Source organism: Melospiza georgiana, chromosome 1 (genome assembly GCF_028018845.1).
Source record: "Melospiza georgiana isolate bMelGeo1 chromosome 1, bMelGeo1.pri, whole genome shotgun sequence".
Classification (NCBI taxonomy): Eukaryota; Metazoa; Chordata; class Aves; order Passeriformes; family Passerellidae; genus Melospiza; species Melospiza georgiana.
In genome coordinates, this window is record NC_080430.1 from 43,681,927 (window position 1) to 43,703,387 (window position 21,461).

General features: G+C 36.8%; 1 protein-coding gene across 3 annotated transcripts in view; it reads left to right on the forward strand.

Moving 5' to 3' along the window:
• NEK11 (NIMA related kinase 11) overlaps positions 1-21,461 on the forward strand; it is an 82,309-nt gene that overhangs the window by 26,329 nt on the left and 34,519 nt on the right. For 2 of the 3 annotated variants that reach the window (XM_058039761.1, XM_058039769.1), the window contains 8 exons: positions 767-831; positions 1,322-1,448; positions 7,621-7,770; positions 7,853-7,931; positions 8,433-8,518; positions 12,309-12,428; positions 14,043-14,136; positions 14,994-15,129. In XM_058039761.1, coding sequence (XP_057895744.1) covers positions 767-831; positions 1,322-1,448; positions 7,621-7,770; positions 7,853-7,931; positions 8,433-8,518; positions 12,309-12,428; positions 14,043-14,136; positions 14,994-15,129 — 857 coding nt within the window. The remainder of the gene's footprint in view (positions 1-766; positions 832-1,321; positions 1,449-7,620; positions 7,771-7,852; positions 7,932-8,432; positions 8,519-12,308; positions 12,429-14,042; positions 14,137-14,993; positions 15,130-21,461) is intronic. The other variant, XM_058039777.1, reaches the window with a different exon arrangement.

The window sequence follows — 21,461 nt, forward strand, 5'->3', positions numbered from 1 at the left end:
ATTAATTTAGAATATGTTTTGTATACCACAGAGATACTTTGTTTTCCTAAGGGGCTGCAGAATTACTGTCATACATGTAGACTTATAAAAATTAAGAAGATTCTGTATATCCTTACATGGTGTGTAGCTTAAAATGTTTTTTTTTTTTCAAACTCTGATGAAAAAAGAAGTCTGTAAAAGCTAATTGTTCTGCTCCTTTTCCTTTTCATCTTGTGTTTGTAAAGTTCTTTCATCTTCCACAGTGTTACTGAAAAAAAAATTTAACTGCTAGCTTAGGCTATATACATATTTGCCTTTGAAGTAATAGGTTTGCTCTGTAGGAGTCTTCCCTTAGCTTTGAGAAGCTCTTATTGCTGTTTCTGTCATCCATTATTCTCTTGTGAGGCATCTCATTCCCCTGGCAGAAAATTAGATGTAATGCTCTTAAGATAGGTCAGGTAGGAAGACTTGCCTTTCTCCCTTCCTCTGCAGCTCATGTTGTGTCTGTGTCTGTATTCTTCAGCTGGGATCCCCAGGTGTATTTTTATGATCCTGCTTAGGCTCTCACCCTGCATGGGGGTGCCTGTGAATGCCCCTCTGTGAAGCTCCTTAATGCCATTGTCCATGGATTATCACTGGCAGGGTTAGACTCTAGCAGGCTGGCTTTCTAAAAAGGGCTGAAGTATTTAACTTCATTAATTACTTAATACATGAAATACTGAAATACTTAATACATGGCTCTGAATGTTTCCAGTTGGGTGAGGTTGAATTTCCTTTTCTATTCCAGACGGATACTTCACAGGGATTTGAAAGCCAAGAATATATTTTTGAAAGATGATCTTCTTAAAATTGGTGAGATTTCCATACTTTTTAAAGATATATTTCCATACTTTTTAAAGATATATTTTCATGTGATAGAACAGTGCAGCAGACATTTTGTCAATAAGGAGATTTAAAGAAAATCATGTCTGAAATGCTATTTTGATTTGTAGTCAATCATTTGTTTGACAGTCAGACACAGGAGAGGCAGTGAAATCTCTAGCCTTGAGAATGTTTCAAGCTTGGCTGGACCTGGACCTGAGCAGCCTCATTTGACTTTGAGCCAGGAGTTTGAATCAGATGACCTTGTGAAGCCTCTTCAAACCCTTATTGTTTGTGATATTATGCTTCTGTAGTGTTTTTATTTTGAAGAATTGCAGAAAATACTTTTTCCCATTGTTTTTAAAAACTAGCAGAGTTTTCTAGATGTATAGTCACTTTATCATGTCTGTCAATAAACAAAAAAAATTTGTATACACATATGTTTATATTAATAGATAATTGTTTCTACTGATATTTTTAGGAGACTTTGGAGTTTCTTGTCTTTTGATGGGTTCATGTGATCTTGCAACTACTTTTACTGGGACACCATACTACATGAGTCCAGAAGTACTGAAGCACCAGGGATATGATACCAAATCTGACATTTGGTGAGTAGTCGTAATGCTATTTTGGTTGGATTAGGCATTTATCTCCACTAAAACTATTTCAGGACATTGAGATCAAATGTTGCAATCTGAAGCCTTGCCTTTTGTGTTAAGAAGCATGCAGCTGGCTTTTATTCAGGGTTATCTGAGACTTTAAAGGAGAATAAGATTCAGGTCCAGTCTCTGATGTGATACGGGATGGTTGTAGACAACGTTCAGGTTTTCCTAGGGAGGGGGAAATCTCTTTTTTTCTTGAATTGAGATAGATGAATTGAAAGAAGCAACTTTCTGTGAAACTTTAGATGGATGACCAAAGAGTGACTCTGGCTGAGAGGACAGCAGAAGGACTTTCTTAGGAACTAAATTTAAGAATATTAGCTCATGTTAAAAGCAAGAAAGTATTTGAAAGTGGCGCTAAAATGAGAGTTACTGTGGTGTTAGAAGAAAAACAAAGAGGCACTCTGTTTTAGAGGAGGCTCAAATGTAGAAAGAATAGTGTTAGTTCCACGTTTAGATGGCACAAATTCTTGAGATCAGGACTTCTGAGGTGATGATTAAAGGATCAAGTTTAGGAGCGGAGGCCTGTTGAAAGACTTTTGGGAACTTCTAGGTCTGCAGGTACTCTTCCAATTCTTCTAAGACGAAGAAGGATTTTTTTGGAATGGCAAAAATATTTCGCTTGTTTATATGTGTGTCCTGAAGCATCTCATGTTTTAAGATTACAGCTAAAAGTATTGAGTTTTCAAATTTTATTATAGTAATTTATTTAAGGGGTTTTGTTTCTTTTATGAGGTGTTTCGTTGTTTGGGGTTTTTTTCTGTAGGTATGTGTATCAGAAGATTAATTTTTTTGATAAATATTTCAAACCAGGAAAGTTCCTTCATAAAACATTTGGCCCCTGAAATATAGTTTGATTGATTGCTTGATAATTTACTCTAGCTTTATCTCTGCCTTTTCAAAATATCCTTGTGGCTGCAGGATATAATTCTAAAAGCAGAGAACAGTCATCTATATCTTCAAGTGGTAGCAACCATTTTTCACAGTTGACATATTCAGTCCACTCAATGGATATGTCAGGAATCTCATCTCATGGCCTTTGTAGCTGACTGCTATGGATTTGATGTCAGATTCTCTCTTGTTCATTTGTAGCAAATATCAGGTAATACATGTAGTCAATAAAAATATATTGGGAGAAGATTTCAAGTGAATAGACAGGGAAGCCTGCCTTTTGTGCTCTTCTGCTGTAAGGAATAATTTATTTTATTGCAGTGCAAATAGAAAGTAAAATACATGTTGAAGTTCTATTGTGGTTAGTAGCGTCAATCCATATAGGTCATCCAAGTTGTACAGAGTAAGCATAATCAGAGTTTGGTCCAATACTTTTATAAGTCCTGTGTTGATCACACTTTCAAAATTTACAAAAAGATAGAAAAAAGCCTCCCATCCCAAACTCAGTAGCTACCAGCTTTCTGCTATACTTTCTGCCTTCTGTGATCTTTCCAAAGCATTACCAAGAGCACTCACTGAAGGATGAAACTGCCTTCAACAGGAGCTTCTTGGTTCTCTCTGTGGAGCCAGTGAGAGCCAAGGAGGAGGAGGAAGTGTGCCCTGACTCAGTACTTCCCCAGCCCACAAACCCCATTTTTGCTGAGCCAGGAAACTCCTCTGATCAGAACTTGTGTTTGATTGATACTCTCATCTTTTAATCTTTGAATAATGATTCTATTTGACTTTTTCTCCCCTATCCCCATTTAACAGAGGCCAAAAGACAAGAGAGCACTGAGCTCACAGGAGAGCCCACCCTGAAGGCTCCAGGTGGGATTAAGTCCTTGGGCCACTGCACAGGAGGTCCTGATGCTTATGAAGAATCAAAGACTCATAGAATGCTTTGGGTTGAAAGGGCCCTTAAAGATCATTTCTTTCCAAATCCCCTGCCATGGGCAGGGACACATTCCACTGGATGAGGTTGCTCAAAGCCCCATCCAGCCTGGCCTTGAACACTCTCTCAGTTTGAAGTTGTTACCCCTTGTCCTATCATTACACAAATTTGTAAAATGTCTCTCTCTGGCTCTCTATCACTTTATGTGCTGCAAGGTGCTCAAACATCTCCCTGGAGTCTTGTCTTCTCCAGACTCAACAACCCCAACTGTCTCAGCCTGAATCCTTGGAAGGGGTGTTCCAGCCCCCAGATCATCTCTGTGTACCTCCTCTGGACTTGCCTCAACAGGTCTGCATCCTTCTCATCTTGAGGGCCCAGAGCTGGATGCAGTACTCCATGTGAGGCCTCAGAATAGTGGAGTAGAGGGAAGAATCTCCTTCCTCAGCCTGCTGATCACACTCTTCTGATGCAGCCCAGGATGGGGTTGGCTTTCTGGGCTCTCAGCACACATTGCCAAGTCATGTTGAGCTCTTTATCAAGCAACATCCTCCAAATCCTTCTCCTCAGGCTTGCTTTTCCATTCTGCCCAGTCTGTATTTGTGACCTAAGTGCAGGAACTTGCAATTTGCCTTGTACTCCATAAGGCTGGCACAAGCTCGCCTCTCAAGTCCGCCAAGCTCCCTCTGGATGACAGCCCTTCCTTCCAGCATGCTGTCCATACCACACAGCTGTCAGCAAACTTGCTGAAGATACACTCAGTCCCTCTGTCCATGTTGCTGACAGATGTTAAACAGCACAGTTTGTTGACCTCTGAACACTTTCAAAGACTTGCCCAAGTCTTTTTTATGTAGATGAATTGACATTCTCTCTACAGACTTGTCTTCCTGATCTCCAGCAGGATTCAAAAATTCACACAAAAATTCAGACTTACAAGTGTTCCCTTGTTAAACATAAGATAATGTAAAATATCTTCTGGAAAAGACAATTAGTGCTATCTCACCTTGTTATTGTGATCCTCTCACTGTTCAGTTCATTGGAAGGACCTTAAATTCTGCTGCATTACTGATGTGCTCTAAAGAGACACTGTACTTTTCAGGTTCACTGAAATGTTCTGCAGCTGGCTTTTCAAAACTGGCTTGAATATTCACAGTGCAGCAGCTGGTGCAAGAAGTACTGTCCTTTATAGCCCAAGGTCATTAGATGGGAAAAAGCTTCATGTTTTACAGTTTTTCCCCATGGAAGTTCTGCAGTTGGTCTCAGAGAAGTGGCAGCATTTATGTTTTTGTTCATTTGAAATGTCAGGGCTGTAGTTCTTTGTTATTCCACGCTTTATGTCAAATCTAAACTCACAGGAGGCAAATTGAAGTTGGCTCCCATGTTTTCCTCAGCATCCCTGAGCCTGGACTGGCTGGGCCATGAGAGAAAATCTTTGCAGATGACACAGTCTGGAGTTTCCTCCTTTCCAGACAAGAAGTTTCTTCAGGGAGCAGATCTCAGTTGGGCAGTTCATCACCACTGCTTCCACTGGTGCTTCCCGCTGTAGCTCTGGCAGGCGGAGCAGAGTCAGAGCGGTGCCGGCAGCTGAGCCGAGACAGAGAGAGCCCCAGAGGCCAGGCTGGGCCGGGGCTCAGTCACTGCTGTGTCTGTGTGTGTCACTGACTTAGAGATTTACAAGCCATCTAATACTTATATAGATACACAAATAAAAGAAATTAATTGCAAATAATTTTAAGACCATTCACTGGTAGCCCAGCGTGACCCCGAGGTGCTGCTCTGCCACTGTCCCGGTGTCCCTTCCTGCCCTCACCCACCCTGTGGTGACACTGGTGCTGTTGGGGCTTGGCCAACACTGCCGTGCCTCCAGTGCTGTGGCAGAGGCAAAGTGATGTCACAGTCACATGTAAATCCATTGTACTCCATCTTCCATCAAGTACTGTCAGAGTTTGACAGATGATTTGTCTGTTGTGTTTGGTTAAATTGGGCTGCCCACACAGATCTTGAGGCTTTCATTTTATTGTGCTTGCTTGTCTATGCTTTTCTCCCATTTTGTCTTTTTCTTTAATGTTAACATACAAAAAATGGAGCAATGTGAAGGCTGAGGGGATGGGGCTCAAGAAGACAGCACAAGGAGTTCTCATTTAAGGACTGATGAGCAAATATTGAGGAAATTAAATTCACAGACATATTTCTCACAGATTCTGAAGCCAATGAATTCTTAAAACCTTCTGATATGATCAGACAAAGAGATATAAGCCTTAGAGATATATGCATTTATATTATCTGACTTTTAAAGTTGAATTTAAAGCTAACTTGGATCTTATAACCTTTGAAGAATTGTAACGTTTTTACCAAAGATCAGATGTTAAAAGGATGACAATATTTATGTATGAAACTTAAACCTCAAAAAAAAAACTCAGGGTGATTTCTCCTAAGAGGGAGGAGTTGGAGGTCTGTCAGTTGAGATTGGGGAGAACACACTGAAGCCTGTCCAGATGCTCCATTTTATGATGTAATTGAGCATAAGTAGCTTCAACATGAACTTGTCATGCCACAATTTTGCTGAAATTATGTGCTCTTCAGGAACCTTGTCAAACCCATTCGTGAATATAGGGAGTTGTCAAAGCAAATGTGCTGGCTGGCTGGTTTAATGACCATTTTAGAATTTTATAACATTGGCACTTATGCAGGCTAAGATTATAAAAGTAATTAAATGATATGTTTGGATCATGTGTCGATTGCTTATGGGAACTGGGAAGCAATTTCCTCCTGCTCCTCACAAGGTGCTTAGAGCAGAAATGTAGAAACACAACTGAGAAATGCAGTTTTGAGCCAAAAGCTTGCCTATTATTTCTTTGGGTGTTTGCAGCTCAGCAGCTCTCTTGGGAAGAAATAGCCTTGTTCAGGAACCCAGGGCAGCATTTCTCAGCTTAGGAGATATTTATTTAATTTCAAGGATTTTGGTTCTGCAGAAAGAAACTTTATTCTTTTTCCTTCATTTTTCTTTACTTTTTTCCCCAGTTTTTTTCTTTCGTGGAACAGATGGGATTTTCCCTGGATAGCCTGTTCACAGCCCTGGCTGCAGCAGAATGCCCTGGACATTCTTTTAATCTTTCTACACCTCAGGTGTAGTCAGAGTACTAAACTAGATGAATAAATCAGCTTCCCTGATGTGTCAAATCCTGTGTTCCTAATGGCTCATTAAACAATTTCTAGCTGCCAGAATCAAGCAGCTTCCAAAACATATTGATTCTGCAAAAAGAAGTTATAGTACAGTCTGTCAGGTTGGGATTTTCCTTCTTTTTTTCTTCTCTCTGGCTGATTTCCATTTTTATTTGATGCTTTCAGATGCTGTGTGCATAGGGTTTTTTTTTTTTTTTTTTTTTTTTTTGTTGTTGTTCTTTTTGCTTTAAGTATTTTCTCATGTAGTAATTATCTTGTTTCAGAGTCTGAACATACATCATAAATACAGATTATCATCTGTGTCTTACTGTTTACTGATTTTGTAAGTTTGAAGGCTGTTTGACAGCCTTTGACAGTTAAATCTTTAAAAAACCTAGGCAAGCATTTATTTACCTCAGTAGTTGTTCTTTAGCTGGTTCTTTGCAAAAATGCTCTGCTAATGGTTTTCACATACTTGCTTGAGAAGTACCAGTGAGTAGAGCCCCCTCAATTTGCACTGGATGAAGAGCCTGGCTTTCAGCTTTAAAATTGTTTGCTCTTGTTCTTTTATTGCCAGATGGACCAAAACAACTCCTCTTCTTTAACCAAAATGAATAATTGAAACTTTATTCATTATTTACTTTCAAAGATTTTTATACTGCTTTCCTGACAGCCATTCACCCATACATATTTCTTATAATTATATTTTATTGTCTTACTTCTTCTGAAATCAGAGATTAAATTATAAACACCACAATCAAATACCAGATATTTAAACTGTTTGCTTCGATGAGCCTTGGCCTTTATCTGATCTCACCAGAATTTTCTATGACCTTGATCAAGTCAATCAAGGCCAAGTCAGTGAAGTGATCAAGTTGGTCAAGTCAATCATTGATCGTCAGCATCCCGACTGGAGAAAGACCTGAGCATCCTCCAAGGCCTGCAAAACTCAACTCCCCTATTTCAAAAAAATGTTCATCAGACAGAACTCAGCTGAAGTGCAAGCTGTTATGAATAGTCATTATATAAAATTATTATGAGAGTGTTTATTTTAAAATGTTCAGCTTGGTGACCTTTTATGATGGCCATTAGGACTAGTGAATAATACATACTATTCCCACTTCTTTGTTCTTCAAGGTCTCTGGGATGCATTTTGTATGAGATGTGCTGTATGAACCATGCATTCACTGGACAGAATTTTTTGTCTGTTGTGTTAAAAATTGTGGAAGGTGAAACACCTTCTCTTCCTGACAGATATCCAAGCAAACTGAATGCTGTGCTATGCAGGTATGTTATTTTCTTGTTTAGCAGGTTTTTCAGTAAGTTTGGACAATTGATCAATTATTATATTTGGTTTTTAATGTTTCAGCATGTTAAGTAAGGATCCTTCATTGAGACCAGCAGCAGCAGAGATCCTAAAATCCCCTTATATTGATGAACAACTACAGGTATGTAAGAAAAAGCAGTAGCTGTACACTTGCCATTTGAGTATGTATTTTGCAGAATCAAAATGGAGGCAGGGAAAACATGGTGAAAAAAAAAGAATTTGATAGCTCTTGATGGGAGCATTAATCCAGGGGACTTTCAGAGCTATAGTACAAATATGACTGAGGAAAGAAGCCCTCATCACTTGATATGCTGAATGTATCCCCTCTTAAATGTTATGAGCAATAAGAAAACCAGACATTTATGCATAAAAAAAATATAGGTCACTTGGGCCTGGGTACATATCTCTGAACTGTTCTGGTTACTCATAGTTTTAATGAAAAGCAGTGCTTTTTGCTCTTTTTGCCCAGGCTTCAGTGCCTGTATTATTTGGCTTTCTGAGAAGGTGGGGAAGGAAACTGCTTGGTCAGTTTTTATATTAGGATGGTATTGGGTAATAGCTGAGGATTCTGAATAACTTTAACATCAAGTCTTGATACCCCTTCTGTTTTATTTCCCCGCAGAAAATACAGTACAAGTTCACAAACATGACTGTGAAAGACAAGGCACTTAACTGTCACAAAGAATCTGCTCCTATTTTTGGTGCCGTGTAAGTATTTTAAACAGTTTTATGGGCAGTAGTATATGAAATTACAGTGTTGCCAAATAATGTCATTAACTTGTGTCTGTCATCACTTATGTCAATCTCATCATGCTTTATGCTTAGACAAATCTATTCCCTAGAAATACAAGAGCAACCACTCCCATTAAGGAGATCCATAATTAAAGTTTAGGGAGTATAAAAAGATTTGCAGATGAAATATTTTTATTATGTGACTGTGTAAATTGCACGTGCATGTGCATATGTTGATGTTAATTTAGTACCAGCTGGTATGTAAATAACATTTGCTCTGAAATTTTGGAGGTTTAAGCTGTCATTTTAGTTAGGTCATCATCATTTATAGTGCTGCTGTTTCTGTACCTACTAAAAATTGAATGTGAAAGCTGTGTTTCCTAAATGACACCAGACTGAAAGCATGCACACTTAAACTAATATTAAGCTAATGCTTCTATAGGATACTGTTATTTTTGTCTTGTAACTTTAGTGAGAAATCAAGAGTGGTGATGTTTCTTGGCTCTTACAGCAGCAGTGTCTTCACACATGATCTCTCTCTTAGGCATTGAATATATATTGAATTAAATAATTGCATTAAATTACAATGCTGCAATGTTTAAAGCAAATTCTAGCATGGACATTTTCATTTTGCCTGTGTAAAGTAGCTCTGCAGTTTCATGGCAACTTGCCCTCCCCTTTGCTCCCCATTCCTGAACTTTCTGTACAGGTTTTGTTCTGTTGGGAGCTAGCAAGAGCAAAACCTGAAGTTTGTGATCCTGTGAGGAAGCAATGAACATCCATGTTTCTTGTTTCCTTTTAAATAATTTTCAAGATTTTAACAGCTCTCTGAGATTTGTTTTGAATTATTAGGTAACAGCAAAATAAGAATTGTTTTAATAAAGAGTAAAACAACCCAGAACTGGCAGTGCCTTTGAGGCAATAGGACTTTCACCTCCGTTTTTGTGACCTCTGCTCTTGTACAGGACTCACAGTTTTGCAGCTGTGATCACTTTGCAGATGCTGCCAATTCTGCAGCTTGCAAGCCTCCCTTCAGGAGAGGTGACCATCTTCAGCTTTTCCAAGCAAAGTGTAGTTTGCTGTCAGTGGTAGGAAGAGAGCAGAGTACAGACAGTTGAAATCAGCATAGCAAAACCTTTTATACATCATTTCACACTGTTTAACTGCTGTCACTGTGTCTGTAGGCTCTCATCTCTACAAATTGTGTTTGGAGTTTCTACTTGTCACTTCTATCCCTAATGTCTCTTGTTGACAGATGAGTTTCTGTTTTTTTGTGAGGACAAAGTTTTCCATTTTGGTACAAATAGGTACCTTTGGTATAAATAGTCCATTGAACTTTGCAAGCCTTGATGTAAAATAAAATAATAAATATATATATTCAAGGAAATTAAATTAACTGTGAGAGGATTCCTTACTTTTCAAATTACATATAGGTAACTACAGAGATGCTCCTTAGAGATATACTGTAAATAGTTTTGGGGCACTGAAATGTTTCCCAGATATTATGCCATGAATGTATGAATTATATCCATGTTAATATATTGTAGTCATATTAATATAATTATATCCTTATTAATTATGAGATATAGTCAGTATGTAATGCTTGTTGAAAAATAGATTATGAAAATCTTCAAGAAACTTTTAATTCTTGCCTTTATCTTGTGAACATTATTTCAGATTCTCTATATGCACCAAAACCATTTTATCTGCTTTGAGGAAGCAGTATTGTTATTTGCAGAATGTCTATCCAGACTTCAAATATCCTCATGCTTCTAGAGGAGACTGATAAAACCACTTTGTATTTGTGTAAAATATGTACTGCATTCTATACCTGATCCATTGTCATTAGCTAGAATGTATTGAGTCTCATCACCTTTCAAATGGACATCATTTTCTGACAGAGCTAGCATGTGGGAAGGACATTTATACAAATCCCAGAATCTGTAAGTATACTCTTTCAGAAGCAAGTTTGTAGTTTCTAAGAGGAAGAGCAAGTAGTTCTAACTACAGACATCATGCTCTTATACTATTGCTAGAAGAAAATAGAAAGTCTGCTTCTGTGCAGAGGTCCAGAGTTTCTATAAATCATGAAACAATGAATGTCAATTTATTTTGAGGTTTTAAAATTCAGGGCATCAATTAGAGAAAAAATCCCAGGAGAAGCCTTACTGTAACTTATCCTCACTTGTACTGCAGTGTGATTTTTTTTGCCCAAGTGTTTGGAATATGCAAGAAGTCATAATCTTATAATGACTCTCATTGTACTTATGAGAGCATTAGCTGCCAGTACTGTCACTGGTAAGTAAAATGCCAAATAATTCCTGCAATCCCAGATCTAAACAGGTAAGCAAAATGAACTAAAAAGACATGAAAAATGGCAGAGAGCAGAAAAGGGTAGGAGAAAAATATTAAACATAGTGAATTCCCCACATCTGCTGTCTTGCAGCAATACTCTAGTCCCAGTGAGTGTATAAATACTTGCTTGCTGTGGTGTTCTCCTCAACCATTACCACTTCATGTTTACTTTTTTCTCACCAAGAATGCTTTTTGCTGTGCAAAGCAAAAAGGTTGAGTCTAGTTTCTTCTAGTAAAGGCCTCTGATGGCTTATTTTAATCTATTCTCACTCAAGTAATACATTTTAAATATTTAAGTAAGTATAAGGCTGTACAGGTTCAGTTTCAACTTGAATGAAAAATTGCTTTTTTCCCCATGAGGTTATTTTAATTTAAATTAGAGGTTTTTACAGGAGACAAGAAATATGTCTACATTATTCATACTTGAAGAGTTAGTTCCTTTCTTATGAATAATTGAAGTCTTCTTGTCTTTGTCCTTAATCTTTCATATTTCACACTAATATTCATATCTTTGCACTATTTGAAAAACATAATGAATCTTCTCTGCTCATTTATTAAAATCCTGATTTCAAAATGATAGTCCAGAAGGAGTGTTACAATTTGTATGGTTACAAACCTGGCCTCTTAGATTATCAGAAGTGAATTTATCTCATAAGAGCATAAACAGTAATTTTAAATGAATACTTGGTATTATAAATACATGGTATAATAGATATATATTGTGTAAGTGAAGGGAGACTGCCAAGGCATTTCAAACTAGGGTGTAATTTTTGTTTTAATTACTGGAGGATGTGAGATAAAAATCTGAGATTAGTATCCTTTTTCTGATAAAGGAATAATATTGCTCTCCTTGGTTGATAAATACAGCTGAAATACGTAAGTCAATAATTCATGCTCAGCTTTCAGAGATGGTCTATGGAGACCATTTTACCTGTGAACTCTTATTATTGATTTGGACCAGAAATTCAAGAGGAGAGCATTATAATTATATCTGTCATTAAGGACACATAAATATTCTCATTTATTCCAGACAGCTTGTAACAATCAATGTAAAATGTACAAGCCATATTATGGCTCTCATTTAATGACTGCCTTTGTACTTGGAATATGCCCAATAATGAAGCCTGACAGGGTAAATATTTCACTGTGCTTCAATATTTATTCTTCTAAGGAGATGAATCTGCCTTTTTCCATCCTCACCTGAAATGAATCACCCTCTTCACAAATCCAAGTTTAAATATTTCAATTTAAAGAGGCATTTGCTTTCCCAACCAAAGTCTATTTAGTCTGCTATAGTTCCAGAGACTTTCTAATTATTCCATTTGAAATGTCACTGTGTTTCAATATCCCGTCAAAATACTGACTATTTACATTTTTATATGAAGATGGGTTTGCTTGCATTCAATTTCAGGCAGAAGAAAGTTCATTTGCAAACTCTGCAGGAACTTTCTGAAGTTCAGAAAATGACACCGCGGGAACGAATGCGGCTGAGAAAATTAAATGCTGCAGACGAGAGGGCAAAGAAGTTGAAGTAAGCTGTGCCCTAACCATGCAATTTTGCCCACCCATCAGTCTAATGGGAGAGTTAGAATTGTCAAGGTAGAAATAAAAATAGTATGAATCTTCAAAGGCAGTGAGGATTTTGGGTGACAAAAAAATCACACTGATGTAGGAAGAAACTTAGAACATTAGCCCAAAACTGGTGCTTCGAGTACCATGGTTCTGGTTAAATAAATATGTGAGAGATTTTCAAATGTCTTACAGTAGGAGGCATTTTTTAAATGACTGTTGATGTTATGAATTGCACAGTCTGAGGAGTCAGACATTTAGCTGCAATCCAGCTTTTGTCAATTGTTTTGGCCTCAGAGGTTTTCCAGTAGCAGTTAATAGCTCAGGGGATAGATAGTCTTGTCAAAAGATCAAATGGGGATAATGGACATGTTGTAAAGTGTTTATGATTGATGTTTTTTTTCATTAAGTGAGGCATAATAAAATGTTTTGGAAGAGACTAGGTACAGTTTCTGATGAAATATGAGGAACAACTGGAAGACTTTGTTTGGGGTTTTTAAACAAAAACCAGAATATACTGCTTTGATGACACATTTGAAGCAAAGAACTAAGACCTTCATGTCCTTTTGGAAAGTATGCCTGAAGAACACTTGTGTCTGACTGGCACACATAAATTGATTCTCATTTTAAAAAACCCTCTCCTTGAACTGAAACCACTGTATAAAAAGTATTAAATTTAACACCTCTTCTGCATGGTGCTTTCAGTAATATGGAAAGCCAATTCTTGTACTAATATGAAATTTGTAAATAGGAAGTCTGTCTCTTTCACTTTTTAAGAATAGAAATCAGAAAATAATACTAATTGCAAGATTGTTCTAGTTTGGTTTTCAATTTCATTGCTTTCTCGCATTTTGATGTTTTCTGATGAGATTTTCATTTTTTTTCTTTCCCCCAAAACCAAAATGAAATATATTTGTTTTGTAATATGAAGGCAACATTAATATTCAGACCCTGTTCTCAGTCATGAATCTTTAAAATGGATCAACATTGAGCTGTAGATCATTATCAGTTGACTCTGGCTGAAAATTTAATAGCAATAGAGATTGGAAACAATGCAAAAATGATATCTTCTCAAGCTGGAGATCTGCTTCCAGCAGTGCAAATCCAGAGATGGGTGGGGAGGCAATGTATTAATGGAAGTTGGAAAGACTGCTTAATGTAGCACCTGTCCTAAGTGGTTCCACACAGACACTCACAGTTACCAACTGGCCCTTAGAGGAAGAGTTCATAGCACACAAATATTGCATGCCTGTCTACAGCTGAAAGGTTCCTGCACTACCTGGTGGAATAAAGCCAAAAGTATTTCAGACCTTTGGAAGAACTAGAAAAGACTGGGACTAGTAATTTACTCTTTCTTAATTATGTTATGCAAGCTGTGAAGGTAAAATATAACAGGGTTTGGAAATAAGGTCTGAAATCTCCTTTTGTGTTCATTATAAAACCTGAGTAGATGCCATGAATATTTGGCAGCATGAAAATCTCAGTACAGAATTTGTTTTCCCATGTCTGCTTTTAGAAGATCCCTTTGTGCATGCCCTGATATCACATTCTAAATACAAGTGTTCTGTATTTACAGGCAGCTTGCAGAAGAAAAATATCAAGAAAATATCAAACGAATGCAAGAATTCAGGTCCCGTAATTTTCAGCAGCTGAATGTCAATGTCCTACATGTAAGTATGGGCTGTTGCTTTGAAGGTCTCGTTTTTGTGCACCCAGTGTATAGCACTTTTCTGTTTCCCACATGCTTTCTTTAGCACTAGAGACACAGGCCTGTTCTGAGACTAGTAACTGGGAAGTGCATCAAAATCTGAACTGCTTAGCTGAACCAGTTGATCTGTGATGAGGCAAAGTACATTCAATTATTCAGATATGATTCAACCAGCTCTCTATTCATTACACAGTTTTATTTTTTTCAGTTACCTTTTCCTAATTTGCCCTTAAGTCTAAATCTGCTCTCTGAAATGTTTTTACTGACTGTATGACATTGCCGTTCAAAATACATTTCTTTTCAACATGTTTAGTTGTAATCCTTTAAACATTTTATATTTGGTGTGGCTGAGAGTTCTTTTCATTTGGCTAAGCATATTAACACTTCAACTGGCTTTCTAGTAAGAATGAAGCCTTTGAATGACTCCCAGAATCAGTTGTCCTTTGCTTTTAAGCAATCTGCAACAGAAGATGAGCCAGTTCAATTCTAGCACCACATCCTATTGTAGAAAGAAAAGGGTCAGTTTTGAAATAGTTGGTGAATACATCACAGAATTTTTTGTGTGCTTGGTATTCTATATTTTCTTTTGTGTATCCTCTGGTTTCTGTCTTCCATTGTGTCTAGAAAAAAAATATGTATTAAACCTGCTTTTTCTTATGGCTGAGTCACTACTAATAATTTACAAAAATGTTAGGATTTTATTTTAGTATTTGCCTAATGCATGTTCCAGGAATTGTGTAGATCAGGGAAACCATTGTGTTGTTATATTGCTGAAAGCTCTATTCCTTTTTCTCCATGCTCTTTCATAATTTGACTTAGGAATCTGCTGAGCAGACTTCAAAACACCTCATTCATTCCCAGCCAGCCACTATGGGCAACCATGTGTCCACAGGACAGGATGAACCAAGAGGGAATGGGAGAAGTGAACTTGGCATGTCTGAACTTACAGACCATGGTAAGAATTCAAAATCTGATGTTATAATGAAAATTCCTGTCAAGAAAGATTTTTCCCTTGTAGTTCATATGCAGTGGGGAAACTGCAGATAAAAAGTGGTCAGATTTGTAAAGTTGTCAAAAAATGGCAAAGAGAGGAGGACGTTAATCTGGGTGAATGTATGTACAGCAGATGTATAGCAAGGTTGCATGGCAGGAGGTCTGTGCTCCCAAAGCACAGATTGAGTAACCTGTGAGCAGAAATAGAGATGAATGTACTCCCTCCAAAGGAGATGCTGAATTAGGAGGAAATAGCTTAAACCTTCCACATACAAAATGATTTGCATTAGAAAAACATTTCCTAAAACTCATCTTTCTAGTGAAAAAAGGAGTACAATAATTCAAAGTGTTTGCACCTTTGGTACACTTTGATGTCCTTTTCTTCGTCTTTAACAATGAGAGGAGCAGATGGAAACTCTTTAAACTGTACTTATCTATATTGTCCACAAATACTTAGCTATTGTCTAAAGAATATGAAGTACTATATAACATGTGTTTTTCTGTTATAGACAAAAAATAGTCAAGCTTTTTGAAAAGTGTCAGATTGTGGAAATCTTGTGGTCAATGAGGAGAATATTTTTAGGATGACATTTATATGGTTTTGTCTAAAATGTTCTGGAGTAGTGTCTTACTCATATATTTAAAAATTATTGTGTGAGCACTATTATGGTGAAAGATTTTTAATCAGATTAAAATCTTGCAAATATGCATCAATATACTTTAAAGTAGGAAGACTACTTTTCTCTAATAGCACTGCCTTTTAGTGTTGGTTTATGTGCATCTGTGAAAGTATAGGTCATTAAATTAATGGCATCAGAATCAGTTTGCTTGTGGTGGAGGTGTTTTGGGGTTATTTAATAGCAAATGGCTATTTTTTTCTTTCAATGTACCCTCATTTGTGTCTGTGTGGTTGGCTTGCTGTTTCACAGCATGAGAGGAGATGACCTGTGTAGGAGAGAACCCAGCTTCTAGAAATACATGCTGGGGGGAGGGTGGGGAAACGTGCAAAGGGAGGACTGAGAGAAAGCAGTAAACGTGGGTGAGAGCTGGACTGGGAGAAACACACAAAGACTTCTAAATAGAAACAGAACAACATGCTTGGAAGGAAAGAAACTGATTTTTCTGCCTTTAGAGGTCATTAAGCTTTTAAACTATAATGACAGGAATGAGATGCATTTGTATCTGTGATGCAAAAGCTGGGTCAGCCCATTGTACAAAACTGAATGCATGTTTAATTGCTTGTGCCAGAGTCTCTGATGGAGGAGTGGTGGGTTCATGACAAAAAAGAGTTGTGGATGAGCAAGAGAAATTACATGGTTTCTTTTCTTTGCTTTCTGAATACCTTGTTATTCCTGAAGCTGATGTCAAAGCTTGTTCTTATTCTATTCAGTATTCATGCTCTTCTTTTCTTTAAGCATTTCAGTGCAACCATGCATATCCTACATGTCTAATTATTAAGTTATTAATTGCACCTTTGCACTTGAAAATGTAGAAACTGTTCCAGCTATTGATTTTCCAACAGAATTTAGTTCTTGATCAATGGCTATACAAGAATAAAAGGAAAAAAAAAACTTATAGGAAGGCTATAAAATGGTTTTAGCAAGTTGTCTTACGTGTTAATTAATCTTGCTGACCCTTATTATGTTAGCAGAAGAAGTTAGCCCGTGAGAACCAGACTAACAAGCTCCCTAGTTACAACTAATCACTCAGAATATTTGGAAAGGAGAGAAAAGGCAGGAGCAAATTTTGAATTACCAGGGCAGACCTAAAATATCATCTCAAGAAAAGCTAATGACAACAGCTAGGGATAGTAGCCCAGACTCAGCAGGTGTGGAGGAAAGTTCAGAGTATCTGTGGCTAACCTGCAGTCCTTCTAAAATTTGCAACATGAGCTAAAGAGAAGAGCAAGATTTGGAGTATTGAAAGATCAAACTATTAAAGGATTAAGGAAAGAAATAGAGAATAAAACACCTTGCACTCCTCTTTCAGTGAAAATTATCTAAACCATTATTGAATCACAGTTGTATGTCATTGTGGAAGGTGTCAAATACAAAGCTCAAGGTTTAGCTTTAGTAAGTAGTTTTGAATACTGTGGCATCTTGAGTCAGTTTTAGTAGTGGTGGTTACACTTAACTGAAAGTCAGGACAAACAAGGCAGTGTGGTTAGATAAACAAAACCCAATATGGCAGTTTGGGGTTTTGGATTCACAGAGGACAAAATTTAGCAATGGCAAAAGCATTTCACTGCTATAGACTTCCCTGGGAAGTTTAAGCTTCTCTCCATGTTTGTTTTATGTAATCAGCAATGATATTCTGAACATTTTTTTATTCTAACACTTAGCCTTGTGCATTTGAGAGATATTTGAAAGAGTTCTTTGAAATCACCTACAGCTGACCAATTTGTTAGTCTTCAAGCATATTTATTTTCTGTAATATGAAGGATGTGAGTGGACCCTGTGGTTTTGATGTGGAGATGAACTCATTGAACTACAGAAAAGCTTCCTCAATACTGTTTACAACTGGTACAAGTTCTTGAGAATCTTAAAAGAAATTATCAGATTGTTATTCCAAAAGAGAAATGTTGCAGGTAATGTAAATACTGTTTCTTTAGAATTTTTAAGATGCGTTGCCTTATTGCCTTGCAGCTTAACTACTTCTCTCCTCCTGTGCATAAACCTCTATAAACTTCTATACTGTTCATATGTTTTAACACTGGTCACTTTTAGCATAGCTGGACCTTCCATCCTTATTCTTTCCTTTAGATGCTTCCTAGCTCTTACCTCAGAATATATAATAGATTTTTTTGGTTTTTAATGCTCTAAGTTTTGAATTTGGAACTCTGTTCTTTGAGTTTCCTCCTTTTCCATTATTCCACTCTCAGGGTCATCTAGTGTTTGTTCTTATGTTATCCTGGTTCTGGGACTTGGTCTCTCCAGCTGGCATGCATACTAGAACAAAGTATTCTTTTGGTTTGGCTATTACTTTTCTCCACACTGCAGATTTTCAGAGAGGTGGGCAGGGTAACATTACTTGCAATAGTGAAGATTTAAAAATGCCCTTTAGACTTCTATTTCTCTGAAGGTGCTGTAATAAGTTTCTGAACAGTTTTGCATTTTTAATCATACTATCGAAAGAAAGCAAATATTCTCCTTATAAAAGACAGACAATGGAGTGGCTAAGAAGGACCTAGAATAAAATTACTTCTGTGATTACTGTTACCCTATTAAGTAAATAACTGAAGCATGTTGATTGTATCATTGGAACAGTAAATGTTTTTACTGTACTGTTTCAGCTAGTTAGACCACTAACATGTTCTTTAGAAGACTAAACCTTTGTAAATAGAAGAGAATGAAAAGCATTTTTGCTCATTTGCAAGTCTTTTATCTAATAGTTTTAATCTGCATTGGTTTTTAAATTGGTTAATTTGAAAACAAAACTTAAATTATTTTTTGCTAATGAGATATTTATGGAAAGATAAATGTTTTATAGTTGTGTTTAATATTAGTTGAAAAATGTTGATATCTCTGTCTTATGTGTCCAGGATTTTATGAAATTTTCATCGTACAAATAATTTAATACTATGGCAGACAGTGCAGTTAAGAATATATTGTACTACTAGGAACAGTTTTGGGTTACTATAGATATCTTTGTGTCTCTTCCATCTTCAGTTTCTCCAAGTACATGCAAGAGACAAGGGAGCTGAAATAAGATTTGTATAGAGATAGTACACAGAAACACCGAGCCACTGTCAGTGTTGAATTCAAATATTTGTGTGTTGAATATATATGCATTTATGCATCTGTACACTTCATTTGTTTCCAATGAGCAGTGTAAAATGGAAAAGCTAATGAATAGCATTAGGAATAGCTAATGATTAATAACTGAATTCCCTTTATATTTTGATTTGAATGTTTTGTTTTCTGCTTCATTTCTGCAGTTCATTTTATTGATTAATTATTTCTGGATATTGAAAAGCATATTTTGCAGGTCATGGCAATGATGCAGGAATGAACAATGCAAAATGTGTCAGGATAAACTTGTACCTATGTTTCCTGTTCTTGCTGAGGGTTGCCTACAAAGTAAATTATTCATCTTCTCTTGTTATCATCAAAAAGAAAAGCCACCTAGCAATAAATTGCTTAACATCACACACCCACCCACACACCCCCCTGTCTCTTAACCAATTTTTTATAGACGCTATCTCCATTTGGACTAGGACAGATAGGTCAATGTGTATTTTTCTAGAGATTATTGCATTTTCAGTGCATGTACTTATCTTTCAATAGTGGGTTTGTGAAAATACTGGTGAGGCAAATTATATTGTAGTGCTGGCAACCAGAGGTCAGTTCATCTAATAGAAAAAAAAAAACCCAACAAAGCTGTGAAAAAGAACTCTGCATATTAAACTGCTCATTTCCATTAATGATAATGACTGCAGCTGGAATAAACTAATTCATTTTATAAAACATAAGCAAAATACTACCAACAAGATAATAGGACCATCCATGATCTACAACCCAGCCTGGCTGCTATGGATGAATATGGTCAGTGTCTTCCTCTGCCAGTTAGAACAGGGCAGCTCCAGCTGGGCAGGTTCATCACATGTTTAATGTTTAATGATGTGGCCTTCTTCTAGAAAGCTACTGGAACCATCACAAAAATAATACATTGTTCCCTAATATAGCATTACAATTCTTCTTCATCTTCTAATGTATCTGATTGAGATTGTCATCCACTTTTCTGATTCAAAAAGAATAACCAGAGAAGCAGATACCTCCTTTTCCAGAGAACTGGATATTGACACTTCAGGATGCAGAAAGTCATCTTTGCCCTAGATTTTCTACTGATAGACCACTTCAGCTTTTTTTTGTGTGTGCTACTACACACAGGGCTAGGTAATGGCAGATCTCTCACTGCATCACATTAATTATTTGAGTGTAGGTCGTTTCACCTTGGTTGCAATGTCTTCTAATAAAGCCAGATTTTACAGCATAGTTCCTCTCAATTCTTTGTACAGATATTGAATAAATTAACACTACTTATGGGGTCTTACTGTAAAGAATCCAGAGAAATCTGTATCAGACCATGCATTGCACCCACCTATGTGGGAAAGTACTGTGGAATATCAGAAATTTCTTAGTTTACTAGATAGAAAATCCTCTAAGTTGAGGAGCTGAGTCTTCGCAGCTGAAAATAGCATGAAGAGAAAGGCATAATCCTGTTATACAACAGTAATAGCTAAAGGTTCAGGGTTTCTGATTCAATTTCTACAGTAGAACTTGCCTTGAAATTGGCTACAAAATCATAAGCTGTATCTAAAAGTGCTTCAGGATAATTCAGTGCAATTCCAGATGCAACAAATCTGCCATGTCCTTATGATCATTGTTGATCCTCCTGGTTTGGATCAGCATTTTCAGTTGAAAGATAAACTGGATACAAAGCGACCAAAGGCCCAGACCTTTTACAGGAACCATAAGGAGAGTTAAATTCCACAAGCCACACTCTAACAAGCATGAAAACTTAAAACTATGCGCTGGCATTTGTGGCTAAAATTGCCACTTTATAGTCATATCAATCTCACAGCTGATGAGACACGGTAAACAAAGGTGGAGAGGATTTATTTTTTTTAAAAGGTATTCAAGAAATTATATACATATCTGTATTTTTAAGGGCTTGTCTTTATTGTACCGTTTCATTGCCTGGAATGAAAGAAAGCCAAAGCAGAACAACACTGGACATAAGGGGCACTAATAAAATATTATATCCTGCATTTTTGTATTGCCAGCTGGGGCTTCCGTTGTGTTCACATCCATTTTTGTAAGACTCCCAACTCTTCATAAACTGCTACTGCAGTTAATAAACATGTTTTTTGTGTGGGAAGGGGTCAAGTTAAAAGAGGAGAATAGCTTCAGTTAAATACTTGTGGTATTTAAATTCTTTGTGCAGAAAAACAAAGTATCAAATTAAAGCCATATGAATAAAGGAATATATTATATGATCTCTCTGATCTCTATAATATTGTTTTTTTATTTCTGTATACTGCAAAGATTATAATTTGTTGAATTCATTAGCTTAATATTTTGTAATACATTACACCTGGCAAACCCCTGATTTCGTTACAGTTTCAAAATAGCTAAGTAAGTTACTGTAATTGTGTGCATTATTCCTGTGTCTCCATGGCTAGTTTTAAGTTATGGATATATTGCTTTGACTTTCAAGTGGGCAAAGTTCAGCTGGCCCTCAAATAGGAAATGTTCATGCATTATAAAATACTCTTCTTTTTCCCTAGCCTGT